The sequence below is a fragment of the Moschus berezovskii genome, chromosome 3 (assembly GCF_049115385.1).
Source record: "Moschus berezovskii isolate FMDL1 chromosome 3, NW_MosBer_1.0, whole genome shotgun sequence".
In the NCBI taxonomy this organism is placed as follows: Eukaryota; Metazoa; Chordata; class Mammalia; order Artiodactyla; family Moschidae; genus Moschus; species Moschus berezovskii.
The window spans coordinates 103,208,170-103,220,378 of NC_142462.1; the positions used below are offsets into that span (position 1 = coordinate 103,208,170).

At 41.6% G+C, this 12,209-nt stretch overlaps 1 protein-coding gene and 1 pseudogene across 2 annotated transcripts in view; both read left to right on the top strand.

Moving 5' to 3' along the window:
• AHCYL2 (adenosylhomocysteinase like 2) overlaps positions 1-12,209 on the top strand; it is a 198,003-nt gene that overhangs the window by 161,218 nt on the left and 24,576 nt on the right. For both annotated transcript variants that reach the window (XM_055421245.2, XM_055421246.2), the window contains exons 5-7: positions 1,729-1,831; positions 8,047-8,141; positions 10,727-10,833. In XM_055421245.2, coding sequence (XP_055277220.2) covers positions 1,729-1,831; positions 8,047-8,141; positions 10,727-10,833 — 305 coding nt within the window. The remainder of the gene's footprint in view (positions 1-1,728; positions 1,832-8,046; positions 8,142-10,726; positions 10,834-12,209) is intronic.
• Positions 2,727-4,856, top strand: LOC129552635 (zinc finger protein 512 pseudogene; annotated as a pseudogene).

Genomic DNA, 12,209 nt, shown 5'->3' on the forward strand with positions numbered 1-12,209 from the left:
CGGCAGCCCATCCTGTCTATAACAGCCAAATTTTTCCTTGTATCTGTGGTAGATCTATAATCAAATACCACTGTCCTTCAAAGTCAGATTCCCTGGAGACTACCAGTCCCTTTGCCGGATCCCCACATTGGAAAGTCTGTTGTGGCACCTAAAACCTTTACGACAATGTGAGAACTTCTTGGTATTATTGTTCTCCAGTTTGTGGGTCGCCCACCTAGTGGGTATGGGATTTGATTTTAATGTGATTGAGCCCGTCCTACTGTCTCGTTGTGGCTTTTCCTTTGTCCTTGGATGTGGGGTATCTCTTTTTGGTGGGTTCCAATGTTCTCCTGTGGTAGGTCTTGAGCAGAGATATTTTCCTGTCCCTCCTGGAGAGACAGTGGATTTTTACTTTGTATCAGCATAGGGTCCTGGGCCCAAGGGGGTTTTCAGCTCCTCCCCAAGGAGCAGAGAGTTTTTGCTTTTACCCTCCCCCAGAAGCAGTGGGTCTTTGTCTTATCCCTCATGGCAGGCATAGTTCCTGCTCTTCTTGCTACAGTTTAGGACTTTTGCTTCCTCTGAGAGAAGACTGGGAAAGTACCAAGATTTCATGCTTATTGTTGAGCACAGGCAATCAGCTCCCTGCCCCGTCTCTTTTGTGAGCTCTGGTTGGAAGCCCCTAGAAAAGAGCTTTCATGTTAGTATGAAATCTCATTGTGGCTCAGGCCACCAGAAGTTCCAAACTGACATATTGATACTTTCCCACACAGTCTTTCAGTTCAGTTCAGTTCAGTCGCTCAGTCGTGTCCAGCTCTTCGCGACCCCATGAATCACAGCACGCCAGGCCTCCCTGTCCATCACCAACTCCCGGAGTTCACTCAAACTCATGTCCATCGAGTTGGGGATGCCATCCATCCATCCATCTCATTCTCTGTCGTCCCTGTCTCTTCCCGCCCCCAATCCCTCCCAGCATCAGAGTCTTTTCCAGTGAATCAACTTGTCGCATGAGGTGGCCAAAATATTGGAGTTTCAGTTTTAGCATCAGTCCTTCCAATGAACACCCAGGATTGATCTCCTCTGGAATGGACTGGTTGGATCTCCTTGCAGTCCAAGGGACTCTCAAGAGTCTTCTCTAGCGCCACAGTTCAAAAGTATCAATTCTTCCGCGATCAGCACACAGTCTTTACTAATTCATTAAAATTTTAGTTAATTTTTTCTTACTTTGTTGTATGACAGCCACCTCTTCCTCCTGCACTCTGACAAGAATGAAACTGTGTTCCCTCTCTCCTTAGAGGGATTTGCCACTCTCTGGAGTTCCTTGGTTGCATTATGACCTCGGCTCTTTGATAATCTCAAGAAAAGTTATGGTTTTGTAGATTATGCAGCTTTTTCTTGTTTTTAGAGTGGAAGCCTCTCTTTCAGTGTTCTACATCCTAAAGAGAAGCAGAATTATAAATTGGTGGTTTGTTAAAAAGATGTGTGGCTCTGAAATCCTTGGTTTAATTGAATCTTATAGGGAGGACCAATAGGTTAAATGAGTAAAAACATACAGCTCAGTGGGAGCCTTCCTCATGCCTACCCTCAACCCTTGCCCCATTCTCAAAGTGCTGAAGTTGCTGTAAAGCACAAGTTGAAAATCATTGGTTAGTTATTCCTAATGTACTTTCTCATTGTCAAATATATTAACTTAATTCCTTGACCAGCTGTTTGGCCTGTGCTTGCTCATCTCCTGCTTTCTCTTTAATACAGGTGCTTATGGAAACTCTGGGAGCTCTGGGAGCACAGTGCCGATGGGCTGCCTGCAACATCTATTCTACCCTCAACGAAGTGGCTGCTGCTCTAGCAGAAAGTGGTGAGATCTTTTGCACGTTCTCTTTGTCTCTGGCTAAAGGTTCCAAAAAGTTCCATTGTTTCGATGTAAATCTGTAAGGAAAGTTGACATTTAAAGTTGTCTTGGAAGAAATATTCTTTTTTTTTAAATGAAGTATAGTTGATTTACAATATCGCATTAGTTTCAGGTATACAATAAACTGTGTATACACACATACGCACACATATATATTTTTTCAGTTCTTTTCACTATATGTTATTATGAGACATTGAATATATTTTCTTATGCTACATAGTAAATCCTTGTTTTTTATCTGATGTATATATATGGTAGTGTGTATCTGTTAGTCCCATACTCCTAATTTGTCTGTCTTGCACCTTCCCCTTTGGTAGTCATAAGTTGTGTTCTATGTCTGTGAGTCTTTCCATTTTGTAAATAAGTTCCTGTATACTGTTTTTTAGATTCCACATATAAGTGCTATCATTTAATATTTGTCTTTCTCTGACTTAATTTACTTAGTATGATAATCTCAAGGTCCATCCATGTTGCTGCAAATGGCATTATTTCATTCTTTTTTCAAGGCTCAGTAATATTCTATTATATATATATATATATATATATATATATATAAACACCACATCTTCTTTATCCATTCATCTGTTGATGAACACTTAGGTTGTTTCCATATTTTGGTGGGTCCCTATTCTTGATGAGGTTTCTCTCTTTCTGAACTTCTTTTTGTTAAATATGATCAAGGTAACTGTGTTGCTTTTCAGTCACAAATATCTTCTTATGTCTGATATTCCATTATTAGTTAATGCTTTGCCTTGCCTTGCTAATATTAGAGCACCAGTGAACACTATTCACTGTCTAAGGTCATATGGGGCTTCCCTTGTGGCTTAGCTGGTAAAGTATCTACCTGCAATGCAGGAGACCTGGGTTAGATCCCTGGGCTGGGAAGATCCCCTGGAGAAAGGAGTATTCTGGTCTGGAGAATTCCATGGACTGTATAGTCCATGGGGTTGCAAAGACTCAGACACGACTGAGCAACTTTCACTTTCAAGGTCATATGGATTAGAAAAGAAAAGAAAATGCTTCAGATATAATTTTGTGGTCCTTCTGGTTTTTCAGCAGCGTGCTCTGAGTTAACGTTTGGTGCTTCTGCTTTAGCACTCAACAGGGCTTGGCCTGGCAGACTAATATTTGAACACAACAGCCACTGACACTTGAAGGACAGAAGAAACAGAGAGGGCTCGCGGCCCCGACTCCACATCCGGGAGTGAGAGGAGAGCGGAAGTGGCGCGGGTCTGGCTGGAGCCCTTGGGTGAATTTGTTAGGCGAGGAGAGGGGGTGATGTCTTCCAGACTCGGTGCAGTACCCACTAACCCAGGACCCACACCCTTTAAGCAGCAGAGAAGCACGAGGATCATGGAAGTTAAGAATAGCAGAACCCAATGCTCCATAAAGGATAATAGTTTCCAGTACACTATCCCTCATGATGACTCCTTAAGCGGCTCATCATCTGCTTCGTGAACCAGTGAGTGATTTTCTAGCATCCTTCTGAAAATCTACCTACTGGATGAACATGAGAAGGATCAAGTCAGCTGCTGCTTCCCATGTAGAAGGGTCAGATGGAGTATCAACCAAAGGAAAAAGGAAACCCAGGCAGGAAGAAGATGAAAACTATCAGAGAATTTCCTCAGAAGAAGCATAAGCTTTATGGGAGGAAGCAGCAGCCTAAAGCTCAGCCTTATCCCAAAGCCCAGACTCACTGTATTTGGAAGGAACCACCAGCTTATGCAGCAGGCAGTTTAGAGGAGCAGTGGTACTTAGAAATTGTGGATAAAGGCAGTGTCTCCTGTCCTACCTGCCAGGCAGTGGGGAGAAAGACCGTAGAGGGCTTAACGAAACACAGGGAAACTGCAAACAGGAAATGTTTACCTGTCATCATTGTGGGAAACAGCTTCATTCACTAGCAGGGATGAAGTATCATGTCATGGCAAATCATAATAGCTTCCCCATTTTAAAGGCTGGAGATGAAATAGATGAGCCAAGTGAGAGGGAACATCTCTGAACAGTTCTCAAGAAACTGGGAAAGCTGAGATGCATGCATGAGAGTTGCTCTAGTAGCTTCACCAGCATCATGGGATATCTGTACGATATGAGAAAATGTGGCAAAGGGGCTGCTGAGCTGGAGAAGATGACCCTGAAATGTCACCACTGTGGAAAGCCATGTAGATTGAAGACTGGACTTGTATATCACCTGAGGTCAGAGCATAGTCCTATATCCTTCTTCCCAGAGTCAGGACAGCCAGAGTGCTTGAAGGACATGAGCTTGGAGTCAAAGAGTGGAGGCCGAGTTCAGAGGCAGATAGCTGTGTACCACCTGCAGGAACTGGCTTCTGCTGAACTGGCCAAGGAATGGCCTAAGAGGATCTGGTACCTGATGATTGGAAGTTAAAATATACTCGTCCTGGGCTACCGACCTTCAGCCAGGAAGTACTACACAAATAGAAGTCAGATATCAAAAAGTATCATCACATTCAGTGTCCTAACCAGGGTTGTGAGACTGTCTACAGTAGTGTATCCGGTCTTAAAGCTCACCTGGGCTCTTGTACCTTGGGAACGTTTGTGGCTGGAAAATAAGGTATCTTCTCTTACAGAAAGAATTTGTATCAGAGAGTGGTGTCAGGTATCACATCAACTCTGTCCACTCTGAGGATTGGTTTGTTGTCAACCCGACAACAACCTAAAGCTTTGAGAAGCTGGTGAAGATAAAACAGTGACAGCAAGAAGAAGAGAAGTGGAGGCGGTAACCCAGGAGCCGATGGTTTCTAAGGTGGCGGCAGCAGCCCGGCGTTGAGCTTCCTGAGACAGAGCCGCGTCTGAGAGTAGGGAAGGATCAGAGGAGGAATCATGAGGAACTGCTAGTGGCGACATCCTGTAGAGATGTACATACTGTAGAGAATCAGAGCAGGAGCCAGTGCCCACACAGTTCCAGAAAGTCAAGTCCCCAAAGACGAGTCATAAATGAGGAAAGAAATAGGCAGTCAGTGTGAAAGCACTCCGGGGAGAGTGGATGGAAGGCTATTGTCACAGGGACCTGTGTGGAGAGGCCTGAGTCACGGGAGCTGAGTGAAGAGAAATTTACTATTTCAGCTGTTTGTGTAAGTCTGTGACACTCTCAGCTCCTTCCTCCTGTGTAAATTTCACTGTTTCTTCTATTGATTCTTGTGAACCCTCCACCACCACCACCCCCATCTTCTTTTTGGTAGATTTTCCTGATATTCTCATTGGAGTCCCCCTATTTTCTCTCATCTTGCTCAAAGAGCTCCCCCTTATAAGGTCCACTGTAGGCCCTCTTGCCCTGTACAAGACTAAGAAACCTGTTCGATTATCCTTTCCATACCGAGGTATAGAATGTTCTTGGAAGTGCCATTGATTCCATAGTTACTCCATCATCTATCCATCTTATAAAATGATTCCAAACTTTCTTTTTTCATTTTTCTAGTTGAGCTTTATTCCAGAACAGTTTTACAAAGCTGATTTTAAACCCAGTACATCTCCACATGTGAACAGCTTCATCCCTCAGCCCACAGACCAAAGAACCTAAGGAACTGCTCAGCTTTGAATGTGGTGTCAGCTGGGCTTTTAGTTGTGTTAGTCGCTCAGTTCTGTCTGACTCTTTGCAACCCCATGGACTGTAGTCTGCCAGGCTCCTCTGTCCATGGGATTCTCCAGGCAAGAATACGGGAGCAGATTGCCATTCCCTTCTCTGCAAACTAACTTTTTAAAACCATACCAATTGATGATTTTGTATTTGTGATATAACAAGCCTGGAACCTAGAACTGTTGTCACTCCTTTAATAAAGTTCCCCTGTCTGCCTGGGTGACAGAATTTATGGAGGCTGTTGTCTCATTATGGTTTTAGGATTAAAAGTGAGAAAATACTTAGAATAATAAAACTAGACCCGCTGGACACAAGTTTTCCTGGGAAATACTTTGTCCCAGGTGGCAGTAAGTAACCAGACCTACAGGCATGATATGCAGCCTTAGGAGAAATATGTCTCACGTAAAATGACTGGAAAGAAGAAAGCAGCACAAATAAATGCCACCAATGGCAAGCCACTCCAGTACTATTGCCTAGAAAATCCCATGGATGGAGGAGCCTGGTAGGCTGCAGTCCGTGGGGTCACTAAGGGTCGGACACGACTGAATGACTTCACTTTCACTTTTCACTTTTACACATTGGAGAAGGAAATGGCAACCCACTCTGGTGTTCTTGCCTGGAGAATCCCAGGGATGGGGGAGCTGGTGGGCTTCCATCTATGGGGTCACACAGAGTCGGACACGACTGAAGTGATTTAGCAGCAGCAGATCAACTTTGCTGCAGTTTATCTTGTTCCTGCGGTTTTGAGGATTGAGAAGTAATACCCTTTTGCCTCTGATATTTGACACAGTACCCTAATATTGCTGGTACTACCATGAAGATTGGTAGCCAAAGTGTACATTCCTTCTCCCCTGGACTTGACCTGATCGTTAGTCTGCACTCTTAAGTCTTCGTATCTCCCTTTAGCCAAGGTCTGTCTCTCTGCATTTTCTGAGAATGTTGTCCTCTACCCTCTTTTTTAGACATTGTGTTCTGTGCTCTTTATAACCTGACACTTTGACACCAGGTGTAGATATTTATCTGGAGTTGGAAAGAAGAGTTCTTTTTCTGAACCTCTTGCCTAGCCAATAGTATCTGTTAGGCTGTTTCTCCTTCAGGATGGCTTTTCCTGGAGCATTGATTAGAGCAGCTCTGTTGTTGTATTTCTGAATTCTCTTCCCCTTTTCCATAAATATTGGTCTTCTATATTATTGCCAATTTTTGTGGCTTATACCACATTAAAAGCCAGAGACCCTTAAACCTGATGTGGACCATTACTGCCTTTTCAAAATCTAAAAGGCTATTACCATTATTAATTGTTCTCTGTGCTCCTCCACATAGCCTTAGAATGTGGGCTTTTGTGAAGACCACTTTGAAACACAGGAGCTTTGAAACCTGGTTGGGATACTGCCAGAACAGGTAGTTTTGAAACGAAGGACACGGTCTATCCACTCAACATTGTCATTGGCAGTTGCTCCCTTAAAGCCCTTTCCATTCATGAGGATTGTCAGGGAGGAAAATGGAGAATCTCTGTTAATTTCTGGTGAGTAAGATTTGGGGAGTGTTTGGCAGTGGCAAGAAAAATAAATGACTGCATTAGAAAAAAAGAAATAGAGAAATCTGGACTTTGCTGGTTTCTTGTGCTCCCTCTCTGATAGCACAACACAGATCAGGGTACAAAAAATTTGCTTCAGAGCTCTTGAGAAATTCTGGGAAAGTTCTATAGTGTATGTATATCTCTCCTTTTGCAAACACTGTCAACATTTTGTTCTTTCATTTACATTTATTCATTTGTAAAATTTTTATTAATGCATAAATTATGTATAGAAGGTACACATATATAAATATGTAGTTCAATTAATTGTATATATACATTTATTTCTTTTTTTTTTTTCCCCAACAAATGCTTATTGACTGACTCTAAGGGCAAATAAGAGAGTTTTTGCACTCAGAACCATATATTGTAGTTAAGGAGAAAAGACACATATACAAACAATGATAATTCAAGGACATATATGATAATGCCACAACGGATCATAAACCCGCATTCAGTGTACCAGCATGGGGCTAATAAAGGATCAGATTCCATGAGAGATCACTTACAGCTGAGTTAATAAGGCTTCATTAGGAACATGACACTTAATTGGCCAGTGAAGTGTAGCAACATTTGAACAGAGGGAGAAGAGTGTAAGAGTTTTCCTGATGAAGAAGGTGGAATGACTAAGGTAGAGAAGCGAAAAAAGATCAAAATGTAGTTGGGAAATGGTGGGAATTCTGGTTGGACTAGATGAAAAAGTACATACTTCTAGTTTCCTCTTTTTTGTCTTTAGTCATATTTTTAGCATCCATCATACTCTTGGCCCTTTTGTTTGTCCTCTTTGGTCTAATAAGAATAAAATGACCACCAAAGACAAAAGAATGGAAAAAGGGGCTGAAGACAATATTTAATCAGTAAAGAATGTCAGCCCAAGAAGTACAGCAAAAGAAGTTTGGAACTGGGAAAAACTAGCATCTCATCTTCTTGCCATAACTGAGGGTCAGCCTTTTTTTCAGGCTTTAACGGTTTCTCTTTGTTCTTTTTTCTCAGGATTTCCTGTGTTTGCCTGGAAAGGAGAGTCAGAAGATGACTTCTGGTGGTGCATTGATAGATGTGTGAATGTGGAGGGCTGGCAGCCAAACATGGTGTGTTAGATTGCTGTTAGCACAGTTCATTGGGACCTGGGGGTACAGGGAGGGAGGATGTGGTCTGGGAGAGGGTTTCCCAACAGGAAGGAAGGAAAATGTTTCCTTTTTCATCTGATGTACTTGGGCTTCCAGCAGAACTAGATGCTTATGCTTCGGACATCCCAAGAATATTAAACCTCTTTATCACCTCAAAGTGCTTATACTTGTCAGTGCTGATCTTAGAAGCGCTTATATTCATCAGCAACGTTAAAATGCTGCTCCGGGTTCACACATGACTGGTTAAAAAGTAAGATGAATGAGTTACTGTCCCCTAACACTGCTCACCAGCACCTCCCCCAACACACACAGCTCCTGTGGTACATAGCTTTCTCTCTAGAATCACATGCTAAATTTATAGTAAACCTGAAGGGATTCCAAGTTCAAATTTCTTCTTTATTCATTTCTCACCTTAGGAAATTGAGGCTTTTAATTTTTGCTTAGTTTTTATTTTTGTTTCACTTTTTTTGTAAGTTCTTGAAGGCTGATAGCATATTAGATTCATAAGGGGAAGCACAGAGCTGCACAAGTACGATGCACTCCTACTTTGCAAACCTTTCTGGATAGGAGTGAGAGGAGAAATTAAGGGAATCAACTAAAAACAAGAATCCTTGAAGCTCTAGTCCAACTATTACTTGCTGCTAAAGACTGCAGAGCAGGCTTCACCTGGGAGACAGAGGGAGAAGCAGCCTGTCTTTCTAGATTCTCTGATGCAGGTCACAATGCACCAAGGGTTGATTTGAGGAAAGCTGTGTTAAAACCTTTGTATCCTCAAAGAGAGAGATGAGTTGGCTGCACGATGAGTCAGCTCATTCCAGCAGAGTTTAGCAGTGCCAGAATGGAGTGTGACTGACAGAGGTTCTACTGGGAATAAAACATTAATTGTATAGTCATGAACATGGGGAGGACAGGGTATTGTACATAGCAAGCATTTATAGACTGTAGATCAGCACAAACTGCTGGAAAGGTTGATGAAGTAAGACAAGGATAAGAACTGTGACCCCAGAAAACAGTACTCATAATCTTTTTTGGATCCTGTAAAGATCTAGTACTTTTACTTGCTCGCCAACCTCAGAAAGATACCTGGGTGACAAGAATTTTCTGCAGTAGAATGACAGAGAATTATAGGCTCTATTCGTTAAATATTAGGGATAGCAACCACCTGCCTGTATTTGAAATCTTTGTTAAAAGGAAGTGGATGAGAATAGTTATTCTAAGATATAGTCTTTCCTGTATAGCACATTTTGTATGCTAGGGGTCAGAGGCTGCAAGGAAAAACTCCATGAGTGATTTCATACATGTAAAAAGGGAGAGAGAAATGCAGAGGACCCTTTCTGTTCCTTCGGGACTCTGTTCTGAGGGTTTCTACCGCAAGAAAAACGGAGCACTGACTTAGAGTATGGAGCAAGTATAAGAGTGAGTCCAGCCTTGGATCTCTACTCTCAAATAAGATTTGGTGGAATCAGAGAAAATAGATCAACAGCAGGAGCAGAGTTGGAAATTCCCTGGCGGTCCAGTGGTTAGGACTCCATGTTCTCACTGCCAAGGGCCTGGGTTTCAGTCCCTGATCAGGGAACTAGGATTCCACAAGCTAAGTGGTGCAGCCCAAAACAAAACAAAAAAAAAAAAAAGGGCAGAAGCAAAAAAGAGGTCAGGTATTAGACACAAGGTTGGAGCTTGTGTGTAGGCAAGGATCCAGGATGACACCTTTGACACTTGTAGTGGAGTTAACTGATGGAACTGCAAAATGGGCATGTGCCAGCAGAGGGCAGCTCAGTCCTGTGAGTCTTTCTGGGAGAGTGGATGTGACAATTTGGAAAGTCCTGCCAAGCATTTCTGACAGCTAGGTAAAGGGCTGAAATGCCACAGCCTACTGCCTAATTGTATTCTAAGCTGATCTTTCTTTAGCTTATTTATAATTCAGAAACTTTCCTCTGCTGATGAAAGCTCCAGTGGGCACAGCTTTGTGTTTGTCTTTAATCCCAACCTGAAATAGTGATGAGCTGTTCAGAGACATGCTTGCACACCTACATACTGCACAGTTTCCTAGTTATTTTTAATTTGGTTTATAGAGAGTGTGAGGTTGTGCTAGGCAAAACCCTACAGTGCTGCCTGAGCATTTTGGGTAGGAGAATGCCTGTACTTTGGGAGAAGTAAAGGATTAACAAATGCAGTTTTATAAGCCATTGTTCTGGGAGAAAGACTAATTATCTGGTTTTACTAAGCTTTCACTGATTATATTCAAAGTCCTGAATTTGACTAATATAAATATGCTATTAGGTTTAAGCTTTCTGATTATCTATAGCACAGTCAAGAGCTAGTGGTCTAGATAATCACTTAAGCTGTTAGTCCATAAGAAAATCCTCATTGCATTGCCGTGTAGTTTGATCCTAGCAGGTATGTCATTTGGGAAGTTCATTTGGCTGTGAGAATTACAGTTGACCTTTCATCTCACTGTCGTTTTCTTCTGTATAATGAAAACTGTAAATTACTTTGTATAACCATTTACAAAATTTTAAATATGACATTATTGATGCTTATTCCAGATCTTAGATGATGGAGGGGATCTTACTCACTGGATTTATAAGAAGTATCCCAACATGTTTAAGAAAATCAAGGGCATAGTGGAGGAGAGTGTTACCGGAGTCCATAGGTAAGATTTGACATAGGCGTGCTAGCTTTAGGCAGCCTGGACATATGTTCATGTAATCACCTACTTACAGAATTGTTGTTGCTGTTTATTTGCTAAGTCATGTTCAACTCTTTGCACGTCCATGTATGGTAGCCCACCAGGCTTCTCTGTCCATGGGGTTTTCCTAGGAAGAATAGTGGAGTGGGTTGCCGTTTCCTTCTCCAGGGGATCTTCCCGACCCAGGTATCAAACCCAAGTCTCCTGCATTGGCAAGTGGATTCTTTACCACTGAGCCACCAGGGAAGCCCACTTATAGACTACATTATGTTAAAAATTAAAATGATGCTCTGAAATGGTGAGATCCGAATCTGCATACTTGTGTTTTAAATTAACAACACAAATAACAAACTTAAAATAGTGAGGAGTGGATAGGGGAACAGTATGGGCCTCATGTTTTCTAGCATTTTAATACAATGGCTGCTTGTCTTTTTTGGACAAATTCACTTATTGAACTTCTGCACTGAACCAATAACTGCTCTAAAAACCATGCTAGGGATCTTGAAGTGGGGAAAAAAAATCCTGGTCCCTCAGAGAGCTTACATTCATACACAGAGAGCAAGTATTTAGGGTTCTGTTTCTCAAATGAGTCTTAATTCCCTGAATACAATTGTAACCATTTCTGCTTCCTATTATTTACTCAGAAAGAGCTAAAGTATGAAAGTTTTAGGGAAATAAATTCTGAATAAGCCACTATCATTGCTTCATTATATTGTGATCTTTTTGAACATATAAAACTATGAATTGTCCCAAAATTTCAAACTTTTAGAAAGGGGTGAGTTTTGAATAAAACATTTGGTTCTAATTTTTAGTTGACTGAATTAAAAAAAAATAAATAACCCTTATATATAGATATATGGACTTCCCAGGTGGTGCTAGTGGTGAAGAACCCACCCACCAATGCAGGAGATGTAAGAGGTGTGGATTTGATCCCTGGGTCCGGAAGATCCTCTGGAGAAGGGAATGGCAATCCACTCCAGTATTCTTGCCTGGAGAATCCCATGGACAGAAGAGCCTGGTAGGCTACAGTCCATAGGGTTACAGAGTCAGACATGACTGAAGCAACTTAGTATGAATGTAGATATACATATTTATAGGTATGTATACTGAAATTATAAAATTGAGACTATTTGAAAGTTAAAATTGTTGCTTTAGAGTAGTGGGATTAAAACAGGACTTAAAAGTTTCTCTTATAATTAAAAAGAGAAATAAAATTAATAAGCAATTTAAAGTTTTACATTTTAATCATTAAAAGTTGGAGGTGGGTCAAAGATTTTACCCATGTGCCTTTTGATTAAGATCTTTATTTCTAAGCTGTATATAGACTCTGGAAAAAGTAT